Here is a 19,040-nt window from a genome sequence, read left to right as displayed (position 1 = left end):
AGAAAATACTCAGCTTGGCTTTTTGCATGCCTTCATAAACTTGGGTGGCATATTCTCCTGTGAGTGCTTTGGATGTGGCATGCTCCAGGTTCTTCTATTAGGAAAACAGAGCAAGTGTGTGTCTCCTGTGTGGAGCACACCTTGTGCACATATGAAGCTGTTGGTGTCAGCCTTTTTAAAAAAGCAAAAGCAAGAAGAATATTGGAAAAAATTATTTTGTCATTTGCTTCTGCTACCTCTTCAATAGAAAAAATTACTAAAACTATCGCTCTTTGTGCCCTCCCTTTTTAATTTTCCTCAGATCATTGTCAGTGGTTTCTTGAATTCCTTAACAAATAGTTTCTTTTATCTTTTTCTGCAACCATATGTGTATCAAAACTAAAAGGATAAGAAAGGGGGAGTAGTGTTAAATTGTTTGAAATAAACTATTTTACTGGCTGAAGAAAATGAAGCATGAATTGAAAAGATGGTCTCATTTCATTTTTGGAACTTATACCAAAAAGACAATAATTATAATTTGCATTTACTATCTAACAGTTAACCACTTATCACTTTCAGTAATTTTTGATTTTGAAATTTTTGATCATTATATCTTCAATACATTTATCCAAAAATCCAGGGCAATTTTAGTCTTTTTAATTTCTATTTCTGAAAGTGTTTTGGAGTAATCATACTCTTTTTATTTTTATTTATTTATTTTTTTGAACTTGAATTGCTAGGACTTCTTTTGCATTCTTGGAATCGGTAGCAGAAACCTAAAATCTGACACCAAGAGCAAAAGCATTACCTAAGCAATACCATGTGGACTTGAATCTGTGTCCCCAGGAAGACAGTAACTAACAGCTTGTGGTATAGTCTGCTGAACTACTTGACAATTATTTTTATTTTTTTGATCCCCCTTATGCCCCTGTATTTATAGCATTCTTGTCCTTTTCCCCTCGGGAGAAGCAGGAAAATGTTTCATCTGAGGAAAGCAGAAGCGAAATAAACCCAGCTATGCATACTACTTCTCTATGAAGTAAGCAGCTTTGATCTGAAGAATTGTTATGCAGCTGTATTGCGTAACGCAAGGCAGCATCGACTTTCTCAAGTCTCTGACCTTCAAACAGAAGAAAACATTTACCCAGTGGGGCAAAATGAATCCCAGGACTTGAATGATGTGTGTCTGTGAGGGTGAAAAGATTCTTCATAAGGATGTTGTGTTTAACATTTTCAGATTCCATCAATTGATACTTCCTGATGGGAACTGAAGCTGTCAAAATTTTGGCTATATTAAGTCTGGCTGGACTGGGACAAAAGGAATTTGACTGACATTCTATTTAAACCCAACCTGCAAGGTAACTGTAGCAGGCAGAATGGGTGCTAGTGAAATAAATAACAAAAAAAAAAATGCAGTGAGAAAAGCACCAGATGCAATGAAACAGAGATTGGATGAATTGCTTAAACTTGGAGATAATGGGAGTGCTATTCTTGGCTACCTCTTGTGCTGATACACATACCTCTTTTCTGTTCCTCCAAAAATGCCCATTGTATTACTTTGTAATCACAGTAGATCTCATTGCACCATGCTGCTAAATCTACTATTGCCACTCAAGTGCTGCCTTTGGCTACATAGCACCACAGTATCTGCTCATCTTTTTCTTCTTCTTTCTTCTAGCAGTGCTAATAACCAGTCTAAATGACGATGTATAGTTATATGTAGCCATATATACATGTATGTATATACGTATGCACAGTTATAGGTAGCAAGTTGGAATAGCAGGAAATGTCCCTCTAGTTTCTTTTCTCCTGAGTGAGAAGCAGATTGGACTGAAGGTTGGCATTTCTAGGTTTGGGGGGGATTTACAGGGCTCTTGCTGGCTTCCTGTAGGTGCCAAAGTTTGTGAGATGCAGAGCAGCACTGATCCTAAAAGTGAAGGCAAGCACAAATGCACATGTACATCGTTGCATTTTGCAGAGGATGTCTTAAAGTAGTGTTTGCGGAAGAACTAAAGACTGCTGGGCATTGCAGTGCAGAGACATGATGCATTCACATAACCGAATCAAGTGAAAGCAATTTCAACGTTGTGACTTGGAAGAGCAGAGGTCCACTTGATCCTGGCTGATTGGCCGTTGCAACGGAAATAGACTTTTGGTTCATTTCTTTCTCAGGTTTGGAGTGTAAGCATTTCAAAAGGTACGTGGGCAGGGATCTTGAAGTAGAAAATATGAAAAAATGCTGTTTGGCTGGTGCCTGAGATGAGCACCTTGAGGTTAACCTGTCATTTTGTGGCATTGTGCCTATTTGTGGCATTTGCACCTATTGTGGCATTGCGCCATCTTCTAGATGAAAAGTTGGCTTTAAGATCATAAACAATATCTTTAGAAAATCTTCTACCCTGGTAAACTCTTACTGTATGAAAAACTATGTAGGCTTACAGGTTGATTTCTGCACTTATTTTATGGTGTCTTTTTTATTACTTGCTGTGAACAACAGATTGTTTTGGGTTAATATGTACAAGTTTGAATTTAGCTGGGTTTTATTGAGTATTTACTGAATATATTTCTGTTGGCATATACTTTAAAAATGTTTGCATTAAGAATAATGCTTACTGTACCTTTTATTTCATGACTTACATGGGAGTTTCACCAGCTAAATGGAAGGAAAATGATACCATATTAACCTCAAAACTACCTTGTGTCAATTTATTGTATTATTTAAAGCTATGCACTATATGGTGTATATTTTTAGCAGAACCACAACAATAAAATGCTATTTTTGGCACTGAATATTGTGCTCATCAATTCTTTTTGATGATTTGTATTCACTTTGGTGTTGAACAAGAGAATCAGATGTTTCATAACAGGTATATATGATACTGTGAACTAAACAAGCTGTTATTTATCTTTTATTTATTTAATTTATTTTTTCTTCTTTCAGCATAAAGCCAAGGTAGAAGCAATGACCTTAGACCTTGCTTCTCTTCACAGTGTGCAGCAGTTTGCTGAAGCATTCAAATCCAAGAATGTGTAAGTACTCAGAAGATTATATTTAATAATTTCTTGTATTTTCAATGTATTTATGAGCTGAGAAAAATTGGCAGCATTCACCATAGCTGGTCTGATCAGAAACTACAGTAGATGAATGAGACTATTTGTTTTCATCTTAAAAAAATTATAGTAATTACACTTCTCTGACTATTCAATGTGTAGCCCCGGCTTAAGCTTAAACAGGGGCATTGATACCCCTATCGTTATTGAGTAGGGCCAAAGATGAACTGTAAAAAAAAAAACAGCTTAGGTCACTTTTATCAGTTTTGCTGTAGTTTGCAAGGGTTCAGAGACTTGTCTTGCTTTCTTGTCTAGCCTTCTCTCTCTCTCTTTTTTTTTATAAATTATAAAAAAACATAGCCCTTTCAGCCAAAACTTAGCAATAGGCCAATTTATATTGCAATAATCAAGTTAACTTCCAAATGGCTGGTTTAATTTAGCTTGACAAAACAACCATCTTTCAATTGAAGAAATGATTTGAAATTTCTAAGTATCAGCTCTTGACAATGAATTCTACATGTGGTGCTTTTATCCAGTTTGTCCAAATGATTGTTGTGACTGTTCAAACTTAGCTTTTTTTCTGCAAATATTTTTGTAACACATACACATTACTGTACCTGTGAAGAGCATATGGCCTCTTGGAAAGCTTTGAAAATATATTGTCTTTGGGGAAAAAAATCATATATATATGATTTTTTTTTTCACTCTTTAAATACTGCCAAAGCTAAATCTCACTTGGATAGACAGATGACATTTTAGTACTTACCTGTCTTTCAGATTCAAAGAATTGTCAAAACTGAATTCTAACACAAGATTCTTTATTGCCAAAATCCTTTGTAACAAAGTTTTCTTACCATACAGCATCTTCATATGTTCAAATTTTTTTGAAGTAGAAAGAGAAATCCTTGCAGTATTATGCTTTGATACCAACTCAGTTTCATAACGTAAGAACAGTAATTGTTCTAATTTAGGACAGAAAGATTAGAAAGAAATTTAATTTAATTCCTTCATGCTTTTAATATGCTACATTTATTTAAAAACAGGATATGGTACAGTGAAAACTACCCTTTTTTCAAATGTAGCTCTTGATTTGTGTGTTGCCAATCATATCAAACGGTCATCCTATGTAGTCCATTTGGTATGCATGTTATAAATCCTTAGAAGTGAACTTGTGTTTTACTTCTGTTAGCATATATTGTTTTACCACTGTTTAGCTGTATTGCCAGTGATGGACAGATTTTACTGATGTTTCACTCTCATTTTAGTTTGAAAAAATTTAGTAATAGAAAACAGTCTCTGTCTGGCCTTTAGATATTTCTGTCTTGCATCTGTGCTTAGAAGTGTGTGTCTGGCAGAACTACTCTAAGCATTATAGGAAAATCTAAGGTCTGCATCTAGGGTCTGTGAAACTTGTGGGGTTTTGACAAAAATGAATTTCCAGCTATATTTTGTTTAAACGCTGATTCTGGATGGAAACCAGACCCCACACACTGCCTGTGGCTGTAGGTCTTTTATCTGATGCAGATACAGAAGAGTTACCTTACAATCATCTGCACTGGCAGGAGAATGGACTGGAAGACCTACTAGGTTTTTCTGGCTCTGATTTTTTCTGATTTAACTATGTCTGGATATGGTCAGAAAAGCAATTACATAGCAATAGCATCTTATTACTGCAATGCCAGTCGTATGTGTTTTCCAGCCCTAATGTGCACTAACTACTTTTGTCTCTGTTTGTTTGTTTTGCGGTCGTGTCTAGAGGCTTTTGTCAGATCAGTGATTCCTTTGCATCAGTAGCTTTTTGAACAATTGAAAAAAATCTTACAGGCTTCAGTGATAGGCTGAATCTTGTTTTTTTGTGCTTTGGCAAGTCCATAAGCTGGCAAGTCCATAAACTTTCATAAGGCTTTGGTACCTCTGCTTTCATGTACCTGTATGAGAGGACACACTGTCTTATGTTTACAGTTCATACATAGTAGCTGTAAGTCTTATTAATGAACGCATGAGATAGGGATGAGTATAAAGATTTCTTACAACATCTCTTACAAATTCTTTAACAATAAAGCAGTAGGAAAAAAGCAAATAATATATATATATAGATATATATTTTTTTTTTGTGAACAAAGCTATCACTTGAGTTCTGAGTTTTATAGATCTCGGTTTCTTGGGCAAAACTACAGTAATTTGTTAAGTGTGAAGGAGAAATTGTATATGAACACACATGCTTTTCAATAAACACGTGCACTTTTATTTCTCCAAATACACAGTGAAGAGGCCTTTACTATTCAGTGGTGAACATCTTAAACCTCTGGGAGCAGCCAGTTTTCTTGTCTGCTTAATTTCTCTATTCTACCATTGCTTTCTAAGACACTTCCTAGTGTCTTATTATTCTACACTTCTTAGTGTCTTCTTATTCTACAGAAACTACTGGTCTTGGTGCCACCTGACCCAATAGATGAAACTTTATAAAACAGAGAGTAGATTTGCTTGTCTTTTGAGATTCTGCTCATCTGAAACACTTCTGGCCTGGATACTACATCTTGTCAGCACATAAATGGATATTCTCATAACTGTATCACAGCTTGGGAGCAGGTTCTTCCCTGGCTGATAGCTATTGGAAGACAGTCTTAAAGGACTGTGTTTCACTGATCTTCTCCTGAATGAGAAAGCTAAAATGGAACTAATTCAGAAGTATTCCTAAATTTCATCCACTTGAAGGATGAAAACCTATTGTAGCTGGGGAAAGGTTTCACGGTGGAAGAGGAAAAAATTGCTAAGATAGTAAATCACGAAAAAAACAAATTCTTCAATGTGCTTGAGAATCTGAGAGATTCTGGAAACTACCTGAAGAATGAAGAAATTTCAGCCTTTGTTCAGCAGGATTTTAACAGGGGCTGGTTGTGTAGAGAAAACAAATGATGCAACAGAGGGAGCTCTAAGAAAAACGTAAATAATAAACAGGAGGAAAGAGTTACTCTGGAAGCAAACATTAAATACAAATCAGAGTAGAACTCAACAGCTAAGAAGACATTCTTATTTGAAAGTAAAAATCAGATGATTCATCTTCAAGTTTTTATGCCTTGTAGATATTTGATAGGAACCTTTTATTCCTTTTTGGATTTGTTAGGTGTTGCAGCCTTGTCCATGGATAAAAATCGGGCTCAGAGTATATAAACACTGGTAAATTATGCTATATTCCTATAAATGTACTCTAGAAAATCTTTTATCCACACAGAAAAAAAAGTTGTTCTTTTATTTCTGTTATCTACAGTCTTGAGTTGATACAGCTGTTACTTTTTGAGACTTTTTTTTTACATAGGCTCGAATTAAGTTTTGCGATAGAAGGCTTTTTACAGGTGATCCTAGATCCTATATTTTCATGATCACAGCAGAATATAAGTTTACCTTAGCAAGAGAACGATGCTCTCCAGTTTTTCTTTCTCTCTCAGTTAAAAAGATGCTGTGGGCAGAATAAGGTAAGTATAGAAATTGCAGTTGAATCTCCCAAAGTCTTCTGACAGAATAAAACAATATTGCTGATCTACCTCTTAGTTCATTATGGGACTGGAGCACAACTTGAACATGATGTGACTAATATATGAAATGTTAGTCTTACCTGATAAAAGATTGGGCCAAAGAGTTCACAGAACAAATTCTATATTGAAAGCCAATTCATTATGGTATGGTAGTACTGACTAATTTTAGGCTCTCTTGTAGTTTTGAAATGCAATGCTGTAATTTCTGTGATTTTTACTGTGATTTCTGGCATTCTTCTAATATCCCTGGCTGGAGAAACATTCCCCAGTGGGAATTTCTGCCAGCAGTGGATGACTTTCACCTTCCTTGTGAACATGGTGCTAGGGCTTGGGTGAGAGCAGGAAAAAGGCCTCAGTGCACCTAATGGCTAACTGTTCAAGTTATTTCTTCTAGCTTTATCTAGTCTTTCCCTTCTGCTATTTTCCAGCTCAGGCAGTTGATTGAATGTCTCTGTTACGGAAAATCAAATGATCTGTTTATAATAACGTTCTGGGCTAAGATGGATTTGGCATTAGCTGCTTTTTGTGCAGTTGGATGAGGCAGACAATCAAATCTTTCATATTAGGCTTTTGGAACTAGAAAACACTGAGTTGAATCTCCTCTTCATTGAGTGGGCACAATGTGAGGAATTATGGTTGGTATTAATCCCACTTTATAGACAAAATTACTGCCCTCCTGTGCTTTTATGCAATGTAGCATTTAAACCTAGCCAGCATCTTTGGTAGTTCACAGTCCGTAGGGTTTGGTATTGGTGCAGGAGCATGGATTTGTGGATGTGATGCTGTGGTATCTATTTCCCAGTCATCATGTATTTGACTAAAACCTCCATGCTTTAATTGGGAAGGAGGGCTAATGTTTCAGTTCCAAAATTTCCAAAATATGTTTTGACCTATTGCTGCCAATATTTCCAATCGTGAAGCATAGTGCTTGCCTGATCCTCAGCATAAGAACACTGACATGAGCAGAACAGTTAGTAGGTAGAACTGAGCAGTAAAGCTACACATGAAATTTTATGTGCCTCTTTAGTTTTGAGTGGTGCATAGTGCCACTTGGTTTGAATTAAAGTAATCTTCAGCCAAACCAATTTAATGTTCTCAGTGTTTGAAGAGGAAAAAAAAAAAAGAGAGAAATTATCCTGAAAAAACTGGAATTACTCTAAAGACATAAAATAGCATTTGCCAAAAGCTACTACTGAGAATTTTCTGAATTGGTAGCAACAATTCACAATTATGCAGGACTTCTGTATGTAGATTTTCACTGCATTTTTTTTTTTTTTTTGTAAGAATTGGCGTATGCTAACAGTTTATTCATTTATGCTGTGTGTAGAAATACAGAAAAGACAGCAGTTATGAATTATGAGTCTCTGTTTGGAACCTTAGTCTCTTATTATTTCCCTAACCAGACCCAAAATGGTGAGGGCCAGATTTTCAGCTGGACTCCTTTACTGAGGCCTCAAACTCCATGAGTACATTCATTTTTCATGCTGCAAGCAGAAGTGTTGTGAAATCTTGTGGGTGCAATTAAGATTTCAGAGCCTGCTAAAAATGTACTCTAGAATACTCTTTTTCTGGATTTGCCTATATTGTAACTGACGTATTGCATGCTTGTTATTACTATATTTTAATTCAAATTTATTCACAATTAAATCATAGATGTGTGATAAATTCTGTTTGTACATATTCCATATGAGATCTGTTCAGCAAGTTCTTGCATAGATAACAAAGGATCCTGAAAAACTACATATACGATTTAAATGAATTATTAGTGATATTATTATGCCATAATGTCATTAACAGTTCTGTAGTAGAAGTATCTTTGTTAGATACTTCTGATGTTAACTGATGTTAGAGACAATCATTGCCACTATATAATGTTGTTCAAAGTGTGAATATATTTTCTAACCATCACAAATCTTTGAAATCTATAGAAATATATTTTGTGAATTAAAGCTAGAAACGGTTGATCTATTAAATTTGTCTTTTGAACTTCCCCAAATATATAGCTGTCATTCTGACAGTGCTACTTAGACACAAGCTTCTGGATGACATTGTACGTTTTGAGATACTCAAAAATATTCATGTTGAATTAAGTATGGAAACATGCATAGTTCAGAAGTTACTGTTGCAGATAGAACGTATCTTAAATTTAAATAAGATCAAAGTTTGACTGCATTTGAAGCATTCATAATAATATTAGGATGAAACTTGTTTTTTCTTCCTGCACCCTCCTCCCCATGTGGTGGTACTGTGCCTTATTAAAGTCTAGGGATTGGCTTTCTGCATAAATACCTGTTTTCTTTCTTTCATTTTTTGTTTTTCTTTCCTTCTGTTTTTATGTTCTCATATACAATTACCCCATTGTGGTAGCATGTGTCAAGTCAAGTGGATCCAGAGACTGTTTCCAGTATTTTTTTAATTAAAAATCTCTCAAGTTTAACCCATCCCCCCTTTTACTGGAGGCAAGAGATCATGACGTTTCCACCAGATCACCTTAAATTTCTTCTCTGAATGCAAGAAATATCGCCTTCCTCAGAACATTTTGTTAAAGTAAAAATCTGTATTAAAATAAAAATAGAATTGACAGTTCTCTATCAGATCACCTATAATTACATCTGCAAAAATATTCAATGCTTTTGCACATTAACAAGAAGAATGTTAGGTGTTTTTTGCACAGTTTTATGACTACAACTGGTTTGTCTAAAATTTGTGAAATTACCACTTGTCTTTGGAGCATTATCCAAGTTTCTTCCTTAAGTTACAGACTCTCTTTCTTTTGCATTTGGCATCTAAAGACAGGGGACTGTTTCTGTTTCACTCAGTACCTGAATGCTTGCATTGGCTGTTTTGGTTGGCTCAGAAGACATCTAGCTCTTCAGCTTTGGAAACAAAATGGAGAGTGATAAATGTGACCAACTGCTTTTGAACTATTTTTTTTTACTCCTCTTTAATGTGGTGGCAGGAAAATATTTGATAAAATCTCAGCCCCCAAATTTCAGCATAGTCTGTAATACTGATGGGAGTGCCACTCCCCAGTTGGCATCAGGGAGGATGGTTTGGCTATTGTTCATCTGTAGAGTTAGAGAAGACAGAGACCCTTGCTTAATTGCTGTGAATGCAACCATGGCATGGAACTGGACTATAATTATGAAATAATTTTGGACTAAGAAAGAAGACCAACTCTGTCTCCCATTTGTTATTTATTCTGGTAAACTGTGGGTGTGAAGATTAACAAATGGAGGAGTCTTCAGGTATGCTCAAACTCTCGAGTTACAGTGGAGGAACAAGGGAATGAATTTTCAGAGTCCAGGATTATTTATTTAAATAGGAGACAGGAACCAAATCTCTGCTCACAGGAAACAGCCCAGACCAAACTGTTAGTCATTCCTTCTTGCATATGCTGTATACCCAGTAGATATTGAATTATTTTCTGGGGAAAGAAAAAAAAAAAAAAAAAAAGTGGTTTCAGCAGAAGGGATTGAAAAGTTCTCTCTTTGCCCACCACCAGCAGAGTCTACAGTCTGGTGGTTAGAGTGCTCCTGAAAGCTAGGAGGTGGTTTGGTTATTATCAGATCATTACACACAGCAGCATGTAATTACTATGTAATTACACAATGGGGATGGCATTGGTACCAATGGAAGCAGCATTCTGTAAAAAGTTGAGCTTGGCTTAATTCTTTAGGACTTTGAAAAGTGGTCTGTGAGGATCCAAAAGGAAAGGAGACACCTTGTAACAGGTTTGAAACATGTGTTCTTGAGAAAATTTACCATTTGCTTTGTCCTTAAAATTTCTTTTCTGACTTATTTTAGCCAGGCATATGTTAAGACTGGGAATCCCTGGTGGCTTTCTGCTCAGCACAATGGTGGTTTTGGTTCCCATTCTGAGCTATGTGTTCATGTTCATGTCACAGTCAAAGACAAGTCCAAGGTGGCTCACAAATGTTTTGGATTCCAATTCTAAAAGTCTTAAGATGTGCTGCCTTTCTAAAAAAAACCAAACAAACACACACAAAACAAACAAAAAAACAAACAAACAAACAAAAAAAAAAACATAAGATGCACCAGCTGTGAAGGGTGTTTTCAGTACCCAAGGAAGTAAAATATATGTGACTTAATATGCCTGATTAAAATCTATTCTATTGCAAATAAAATAAGGATTTTGCAGCATTATAGCTTAATGGATTTTAAGGAGATCTATGTGTTTAATCAATGTTGTCTTCTAAAAATTCTGAAATATAAAGAAGAGTAGCTATTTAATTGCCTATACATTAAAATGTATTTAGTCAATTTAGTGAAGCTTTTCTATGGGAGATAATTAAAACATATGAAGGTAGAGTCTTCTGGCACTTGGGTATGGATGCTTTACTGCTGATATTAGACAGGCCACGCATATGCCACATGCGTCTTAATCTTAGAATCCAAAAAATTGTGTTATAGTCTGCAAAGGTTGTATTTCTTCATTAGCTGTTCCCAAGGCATCAAAAATCCCAGAGGATGTCAAAGGACATTAATTTTTATCACAACATGGAATCTTTCAGGTCTGAATGGCAGCACACAGCTGCTGGGGGCTTTCCGAACTTGATTACAGCTCTATATATCTCTAGGCAAAACAGAGGAAGGAGTTGTCAGTGACAAGTGAAATGCTCAAAATGCATGAAGTGTTTTATTGTTTGAATGATCAACTGTGGTCTCTAGAATGTGTTCCATGGGGCTAGCTGTTTTCAATGGGAAATACCACAAATATGTAATAAAAGAAGTAATTGGCCTTTCTTGTGAATTGTAGCTTCCTTTTTTTTCACAAGTACTTAGTGTGTGCAAAATAAATTTGTATCTTTGGAAGCACATGAAAAACCAACAAATCATTCCATGGTTACTGCAAAATGAATGTTCCTTTACAGCTGGCTTATGCTTATTAGTAACTGTTTGTGAATATTTGTAAATTATGCTTTGCTGTTGGGATTTTGAAAAAAACAGAGAATCATGTGTCCACTTTAAATAGACTTTTACCAGATTACCAGATTCCAAATATTTTCATTGCTACTGTCTTCTAAGTATCAGAGAAATAAATAAATAAAGTAAATTTTTGCAAGGTGTGGCAAATAATGGAAATAGGTGCCCACTTTATTGAGTCAGAGCTTGAGAAAAGGAAGAAGAGGATACAGAATGGAAATGCTGAAATGTTGAACATGTACAGAAATTAAGTTGCAGAGCCCTGTGCTATCCCTTGTCTACACTGACTTGGCCCTGGGAATTTCAAAATCCAAATCATATGGAATTTTGTGTCCTCTGAGATACAGAACAAGCAAAGATGCAGCACTTTGACAAAATAAAATGTGGTTTCTTGGATGGATTTTGTTTTGAAGTGCAGTCCTGAGGAGGCACTGGGTTTAGGGAAGAGCAGCACTGATACTAGTTAATATCAGTACCCTGCGTATAGTTTTTGCTGTCAGAGGTAATTTAGGGTTAGATTAGAGCTGTGCAGAAAGAAATTCACAGCTGTGGATAATGGATCCCCAAAAGGCAAAAGTGTCCCTGGTATGAACCTAATGGAAGAACCTGTCTTCCCCCCCCCCCCCAAGCCTGTGAAATATAATTCTTCCTCCTTGATAAGAGATGAGGTATATTTGAACAGGAAGAGAAGGCTCTAAACTCATGGATTGAGTTCATTGAACCTTGCTCAGAGATTTGCTTCTTCAGACCTTCAGGAAAATGATAGAGTAGGAATGTCATACATACGGAACTGAGCTAATCCCTGGGGCACTAGGAAGTCATCTGCCTTGCAGTTATCAGTTAAAAGTAAGTAAGAATATTAATCTGACCTTCACTTTAACTAAAGAATTTGTTATCAAAGGTGGTTTACTGACATAATGATATCAAATAACAAAATGTAGATTAAAAAGGATTAAAAAGTTTCTAATTCCGCAGATTTCTAATATCGCATACCAATTGTAGTATATAAAACAACAAGGTGTGGGAGACAGATCATGCCAACAAATTAAACTTAATCCCTGCTTTTCTTATTTTTTACATAGTCTTTGTGAAACTCATACAGGAGTAAAAGGTTAAAATTTCAGTTTGGATCATTTTTATGGGAAGATACCTTGGGTGGCATAGGTTTTACTGAGGTCAGATTAATAGCAGCATTAAAAATGTTTTAAGTGTTAACATTAAATGTTTATTTTCTAGATTTAAATTATTTATTTATTTATTTATTTATTTTTGTATTAGATCTGAATTTCTCTTTAGGAGTTCAACTTTAAAATATTCACAATAGTGGGAATTGCTTTTGTACCTCCATTGAACGGAAAAGTAGGAGTTTTTCAAACTTTTTGATGCCTTAGGGCTAACATGACAAAATTTTTAATTCAAAGGATGATTACTTATTAATTTATGGGGGTGTAAGATGTGTGTATTTTTTTTTTTTTTCTGTAGGTGTAAGAAAACCTAATAAAGGGAAAAATAGGGCTAATGGATGTTTCTGTTTAAATCTAAATCTATTGAGACCTTTGTTCATTTCACAAACTTTTATGAAATTGTACACTCAAGGTTTTATAGAGGTAATGAATAATGATTGAGATGGTTGACCTATATGGCTGTATGTATTTTATGAAGATATAGGAGCAGTTGCTCATAATAATTCCCATGTATTTGGTATGAAGGGAGAAGCAGAGCAGTTTCAGTCCATTCCCATTAATCTCTTGGAAGTGGGGCAGAAGTATTTGCTGATCAACAGTGTCAAATCCTGCAAAGAAATCCAGTAGGATGAATTTGAGAGAATTTTCCTTGCTTATAGCTGGAGGTCATCCATCGGGGCTCTAAGTCCTGTGTTAGTACCTTGCCTTAAAATGAAACCTGTCTAACAAGGATCCACAATTCTGTTAGCTGACAGGTGGCTGTACAGGCTATTTTTGCTGGCTTTTCAGTCAACACTCATAGAAAAAGGGAAGTTAGGCATTAAGCATTCATTTTCAAAATTCATAGAATTTTGAAAAAAAAAGAAGTGCTTTTTTGTGTTCAAGTTTTCATCAAAGTAGTAAATGTTTGGGGGTCAGTGCTACATTACAAGTGGTACTGAAATCTGCTGCTGTCTGACTCTAAGTGGTTTCCTCATTGCTCAGTTTCCCATCATTGTTCCTTACATGATTGAGAGGAATTTCTGGAGAAGGTTGTTTAACTTTTCTTTTCAACTCTTTTCTTCTTTTTATCTTTTTTTTGGGGAGCCGTAAGACTAGTCTTAGTTACCCTCTTTGTGAATATAGACATTTCCTCACAGAAGTAGTACCATTTTCTAGCTTTGAAAGAGAGCAACCTGGGTTTTCAGAGGTATGGGATGGAAAAATTCGTAGTCTGTGACTTTGCTTCTTTATGGAAGAGAAGGCACATCTCTCTGCCTTTTTTAGTGGCCGTGACATAGGTCTACAGTTGCTTATGGGATTTGGGGGATATGGCAAGGCCTTTTCTGTTGAATTTCTGTGTAATTCCAAACAGTGTGAACTTTTCAAATCACTTGAGAAGTGCCCCAGATGGTGTGACATTCTGCTTCATGGGAAGATTTGAAAGTATTCCCTTTGCATAATTTCTAGTTAACTATTTCATTGCATTTGAAATGGGAGAACTCCAAAGCCAAGAACTCTGTTGACATTTTGGTGGTGTTTGTTTAACCTCCTAGTGCACAGGCTACATTTGTTGAAAAATATTATTCTTACCTTTGCAAATCATCAGTAATTAATTCCCTTGGAAATATCTACTGCAGCACACAGCCAGCTTGGGAGTCTGCTGACAGATCATGGTTTTACATCAGGTGCTAACAAATTGATTATTAAATTTCGTAACTAACTGATTTATAGAAGCAACTTAATTTCTATATCTCTAATGTATTCACTTATTTCATTTTAAAATAATGCAGAGCAGTTGTATTGCTTTGATTCTACTGGTGAATTTAGCACAGCATATAAGATCTGAATGACTTCCCTGATACAAGGCTTAGCAATATATCACAAGCTTGTGAAGTGCACAAGATATTCAGTGGTTTTCAGCTGAGATATTCACAGTTAAGAATGTCCTTGTTAATTCTACATGCTTTTTAGCTTTCACTAAATTGTAGCTACATTTACCAGCATGATGAGAGTTTTCTACAATTGCTGGGTAGCTTGCAGTTTAAGCAGTATATTCTTGAGTCTCAGTCATGCTGTGAATGATAAGAAACAGTGACTACATGCTATGGTGGAGCAGCTTATGTTCAACTCCCAGAACATACTTAAATTGTAATGGTAGAGCACATTAGCTCGCTGGGTGTGATGTAAGTCACTGACTGAAGGCATTTTAAGGAGACATAAGGGTAAATTTTCATAACATTCTGCAAGGTTTTAACTACATGGTGTTTCCAGAAATATCAAATAGGTGTCATGGTTAAAAGGTGCAGCTTGGTAATGTCAATACCAGGAGTAAATACTAAAGAAAATTTTTTTTTGCTGGTGACATTTCTTGTTGGTCTTAGTTGTGCCTTTGATGTAGAATTAGAAACTACTTGAAACCAAGGGGAGATTTTTTTTCTCTCTTTTCCTTGGGCTCAGGAGGAAGCCTAATGTAGATCACAGCAGTGTTTTTAATGAACTTGTGAAATCAAGGTCATAGTTCTGCTATCACTTAAAAATACTCCTGTCATAAAGCAAAGCTGTAGTGCCAGATGTGTGGTGTGAATTGTCAAGTATCTTAAAAATTTTGTTCCTGCATAATGATACGTTCAGTGATACAGAGCTCTGCACCACTGAGATTAGAATCTGTCATCTGTGGCTGAAATTCATAACCATATGATGGCTGTTACATAGGTAATGTGAAATGGGTATGTAATTTCATTCATTTCCTGGTGTGTAAATGTCCAGGTCACAAAAACTTAGATGACAATTTTCAGTAATTGGACCTTTGTTAGCAGTCATACCAGAGACACCGATAGCTTAGTGGTCATGGATCCAGATCCAAGAGGTGGCTCTTTTGGAGCTGAAATGAAGCACAACAGCAGTAGCTGTTGATATGACCCTTTAGGTTTTTCTGTGGTGTTTTCTAGAGAAACCACTTGTAAAATATTTTGAAGCACTAACACTAATTAAAAATGTAGCAATTCTAAAAGGTAATCTGATATTACTTTTTCAGTAGGCTATTAGTTTAAAACGTTTCTGTATTCATTTTTATGTTTCTTCACAGTTTTTTTATGGAATATTGTAAATATTTTTAACTTCACAGTCTCTTTAATTTTAATTATCTGAATTAAAAAAAAAGAACAAAATAGTATTCAGAAATAAAAATATCATGAAAAAGACAGCATAATTTTATTTCTTTTACAAAACCCAATTAAATGTACTTACATTTAGTTTTATATTTCTAGAATTCTCTTTTTAATTAATTAAGCTGACAGATTTAGGTATAGAGTGCATATTTTGCCTCTGGTACTTATTTTGTAATCACTATTAATGAAAGATATTAGAATTTGGATAGGTGGAATATAATGCTGATTCATTTGTGTGTCCTTTCCATCTTACTCAGGTGTGTTACTTCATACTACATATGACAATTATCAAATAGAGTTACAGTCTTTTTATAAAACAGTACCATATTTGCTTTTGCAGGGAATGATGATGGTATTTTCCGTATTACTGTAGTATTCACGTGCCCCAGTTCTGAAACAGAAGGCTCTTATACCAAAAAAGCATCTATGTTGAAGAAACTTGTTCCTTTTCCCAGCAGATTTACAAATCTGTAAATTAATTCTTGCCAGAGCTTTACATAAACTTTTAGAAGAGATGATGAATCATCCAAAGTTTCCCCACATGCACTCAATCTTCATAAGGCTTTGTTTTCCTCTTGGCAGATGCGTCTCTAACAGGCAAAATGAACTTGGATTTAAAATATTTTGATAAAAAATGCCTCAAAAGATTGGATACCTTTTTAAAAATATGGTCTTGAATATCCTAGCAAATAGGAAACACTCCGTGCAGTGTTGGGTGAAGCAGAAAAACAAAAAGGGGAAAAAAAAAAAAAAAAGCACTGCCTTTGTGCAAGTTGGTTTGAGCAGAAAAAGAGAACCTTGCGTTTAAAAGGATAGTCCCCTTTTATCTTCAGTTACTCTTGCAGATGCATCATGTATATGAAGATATTACATGTGTTACAGCCCAAAAGGAAAATCAGAAATTCAGTACTTCCAAAAATGAGCTTCCCAAAGTGCACAGATGTTTCATGCTGCTTCTGAAGCTTTTTGTTATTTTTGTTTTCTAAATTGGCACAAGTACAGATACTAGCTTCTTAATTTCTTATACAACCAGATTATAGTGGTAACTTCCCAACAGGCTCAAAGTTGAAATTTATTTTAATAAAGACATGTAGCCTACTCTTTATATCCCTGATCATGCACAGACTTCAGTATTTAGCTAAGGTATATTTGATTCCACAAGAAATGTTTTTGAAAACTGGGCTATCAAAACCCAAGGTTTTCAAACGTACATGAGGGAACCTAATTCAGCGTTTGTTTGACAACCTGGGACATTTTTTATCTTCTTTTCCAGAATTCCTTTTGCAGATGCTCATAGTGGAGATTTGAGCCATGTAGGAAAATGATCTGATGCTGGGTCTCCATCTTCTTTTGTGTGTAGGGCTGTGAGGAAATAACTTGAAAAGAATGGAGGACAGACAGCTTTTTTTCCTAGTTGTGCTTCAGTTACTATCTTTAAAATTAGAGTATATGTTGGGTTTTGTATTTGTCACGGGATTTGGTCAATTACAGTAAAGATGATGTAAGTTAGAACATGCTGCTCAAACAAATGCAATGATTTAAATATTTTGATTTTAGGATGTCACATCTACTAGTACACAGTGTAGGGGTGAAAGGCATTTGTTTGCCAGGCATTACTTTCTGTAACCTTTCCTATTTAATTATTTTGGAGCTGGGATGCTCAGACTGAAGTCTGAGGTCTGCAGCTTTGTTACCTTTGCTTAGGTCTGTTGCATTGGATTCTTACTCAAGGACAAGAATACAGTATTATGGCCCAGCTTTTCTTGGTCATGAAACAATCTAGTAAATGCAAATCTATCTGAGGTCTGTGAATGAGAGCCTTTGCTGTGTTTCACAAGTATTTGAAAAAGGAAAGAACAGGAAAGGTGTTTGTCCTTGGTCTTGCTATTGAGATTAAGACATCCTTCTCTCACCTTGGTGCTCACGTGACTGTTTTTCACTGTTTTCCCCTCAGGCTTTTGCAGCACTTTGTTCTTCCTTAAATACACTTTCCCAGAGGTGCTGGCAGCATTGCCGAGTGTCTTAGCCATACCCTGTGGTGGGTTCGTTGTGGGGCCAGCATGGGTCAGCCCCCACCTCTCCTCATGGAGCCCAACCCTGCAGCCTAGGCTTTGATGCCTACGCTCAATGCACACATTGACGTGGTTCACAAAGGAATGCAGTTAGATGTATTTCACTGAAACTTCTCTCTTGACTCAATTTTGTTCTTTAATTCTTCTGATTATTCCAGGCCTCTTCACATCCTGATCTGCAATGCTGCCACTTTTGGTGCTCCATGGTGCTTGACAGAGGATGGCCTCGAGTCCACCTTTCAGGTGAATCACTTGGGACATTTCTATCTCGTCCAGCTTCTGGAAGATGTTTTACGCAGCTCATCTCCTGCAAGGGTTGTGGTGGTGTCCTCAGAATCACACAGGTTGGTTAATGTTATGGTGCTCTTTTGATTTCATTGAAATCTGCAATCCTTAAAACAGAAAATGGCTATGGTGGAACTGCACAAGTTTTTAAAAATGTTTTAAAAATGTTAATGTGTTTAAAAATGTAAAAGTTTTTAAATAGGCTCTGCTCTAAAGCATTTGTGTTTGAATAATCTTTGTAAAATAGAAGGGTTGCCAGTGTCTGGATGTTACTGCATTTGGTTCTATTGCTGTATACAAAGTGTGCTCTAGTTTTGTAATAATATGGAAGTATTTTTGGATCATTCTTTGTATGAATGCAGATTTTCACCGCATTTCAGAACACTTATTGATTTTGCTAGGAGATGGAATAATAATTGATTAAATCTGAATGGCATGACCTATATTGATTTGTCATTCAACAACTTCAACATCTTACCAAGAAGAATGTGCAGTTATTTTAGCAGGAGAAACAATGCAATTAAAAACTGCTAGATGAAATCCAATTGTTTTATAATGACAAATTAGGGAATTCAATGCAAACATTAGCTGTACAATATAAATGGGATCTAGTATAGTTAATACATATTAGAAATCTGGCCATGCCTCTTTTGGTGAAAATTTTAATTAAAATATTAGATGCTCATCATTCTACTGCCATAAGAATTACAGTTGGCAAAACAGACATCGTGAGATTTGCCTTATTTCAGATGTGCTTGAGGTGTTTGTGTTAATAACTGAAAAGAATGATTTGATTTAAATTAGAAAGTTTCTTGTGGTGCAAAATTAATACACCAATTC

The 19,040-nt window shown here is 35.7% G+C and overlaps 1 protein-coding gene across 3 annotated transcripts in view; it reads left to right on the top strand.

The window, feature by feature from the left end:
* Positions 1-19,040, top strand: part of WWOX (WW domain containing oxidoreductase) — a 507,143-nt gene that overhangs the window by 104,505 nt on the left and 383,598 nt on the right. For all 3 annotated transcript variants that reach the window (XM_068693226.1, XM_068693227.1, XM_068693228.1), the window contains exons 6-7: positions 2,921-3,009; positions 18,074-18,259. In XM_068693226.1, the coding sequence (XP_068549327.1) occupies positions 2,921-3,009; positions 18,074-18,259 (275 nt within the window). The remainder of the gene's footprint in view (positions 1-2,920; positions 3,010-18,073; positions 18,260-19,040) is intronic.

This window comes from Anas acuta, chromosome 10, assembly GCF_963932015.1.
Source record: "Anas acuta chromosome 10, bAnaAcu1.1, whole genome shotgun sequence".
NCBI classification, from domain to species: Eukaryota; Metazoa; Chordata; class Aves; order Anseriformes; family Anatidae; genus Anas; species Anas acuta.
The sequence above is the reverse complement of the archived record's forward strand: the minus strand, read 5'-3'. Positions and strand labels throughout refer to the sequence as shown.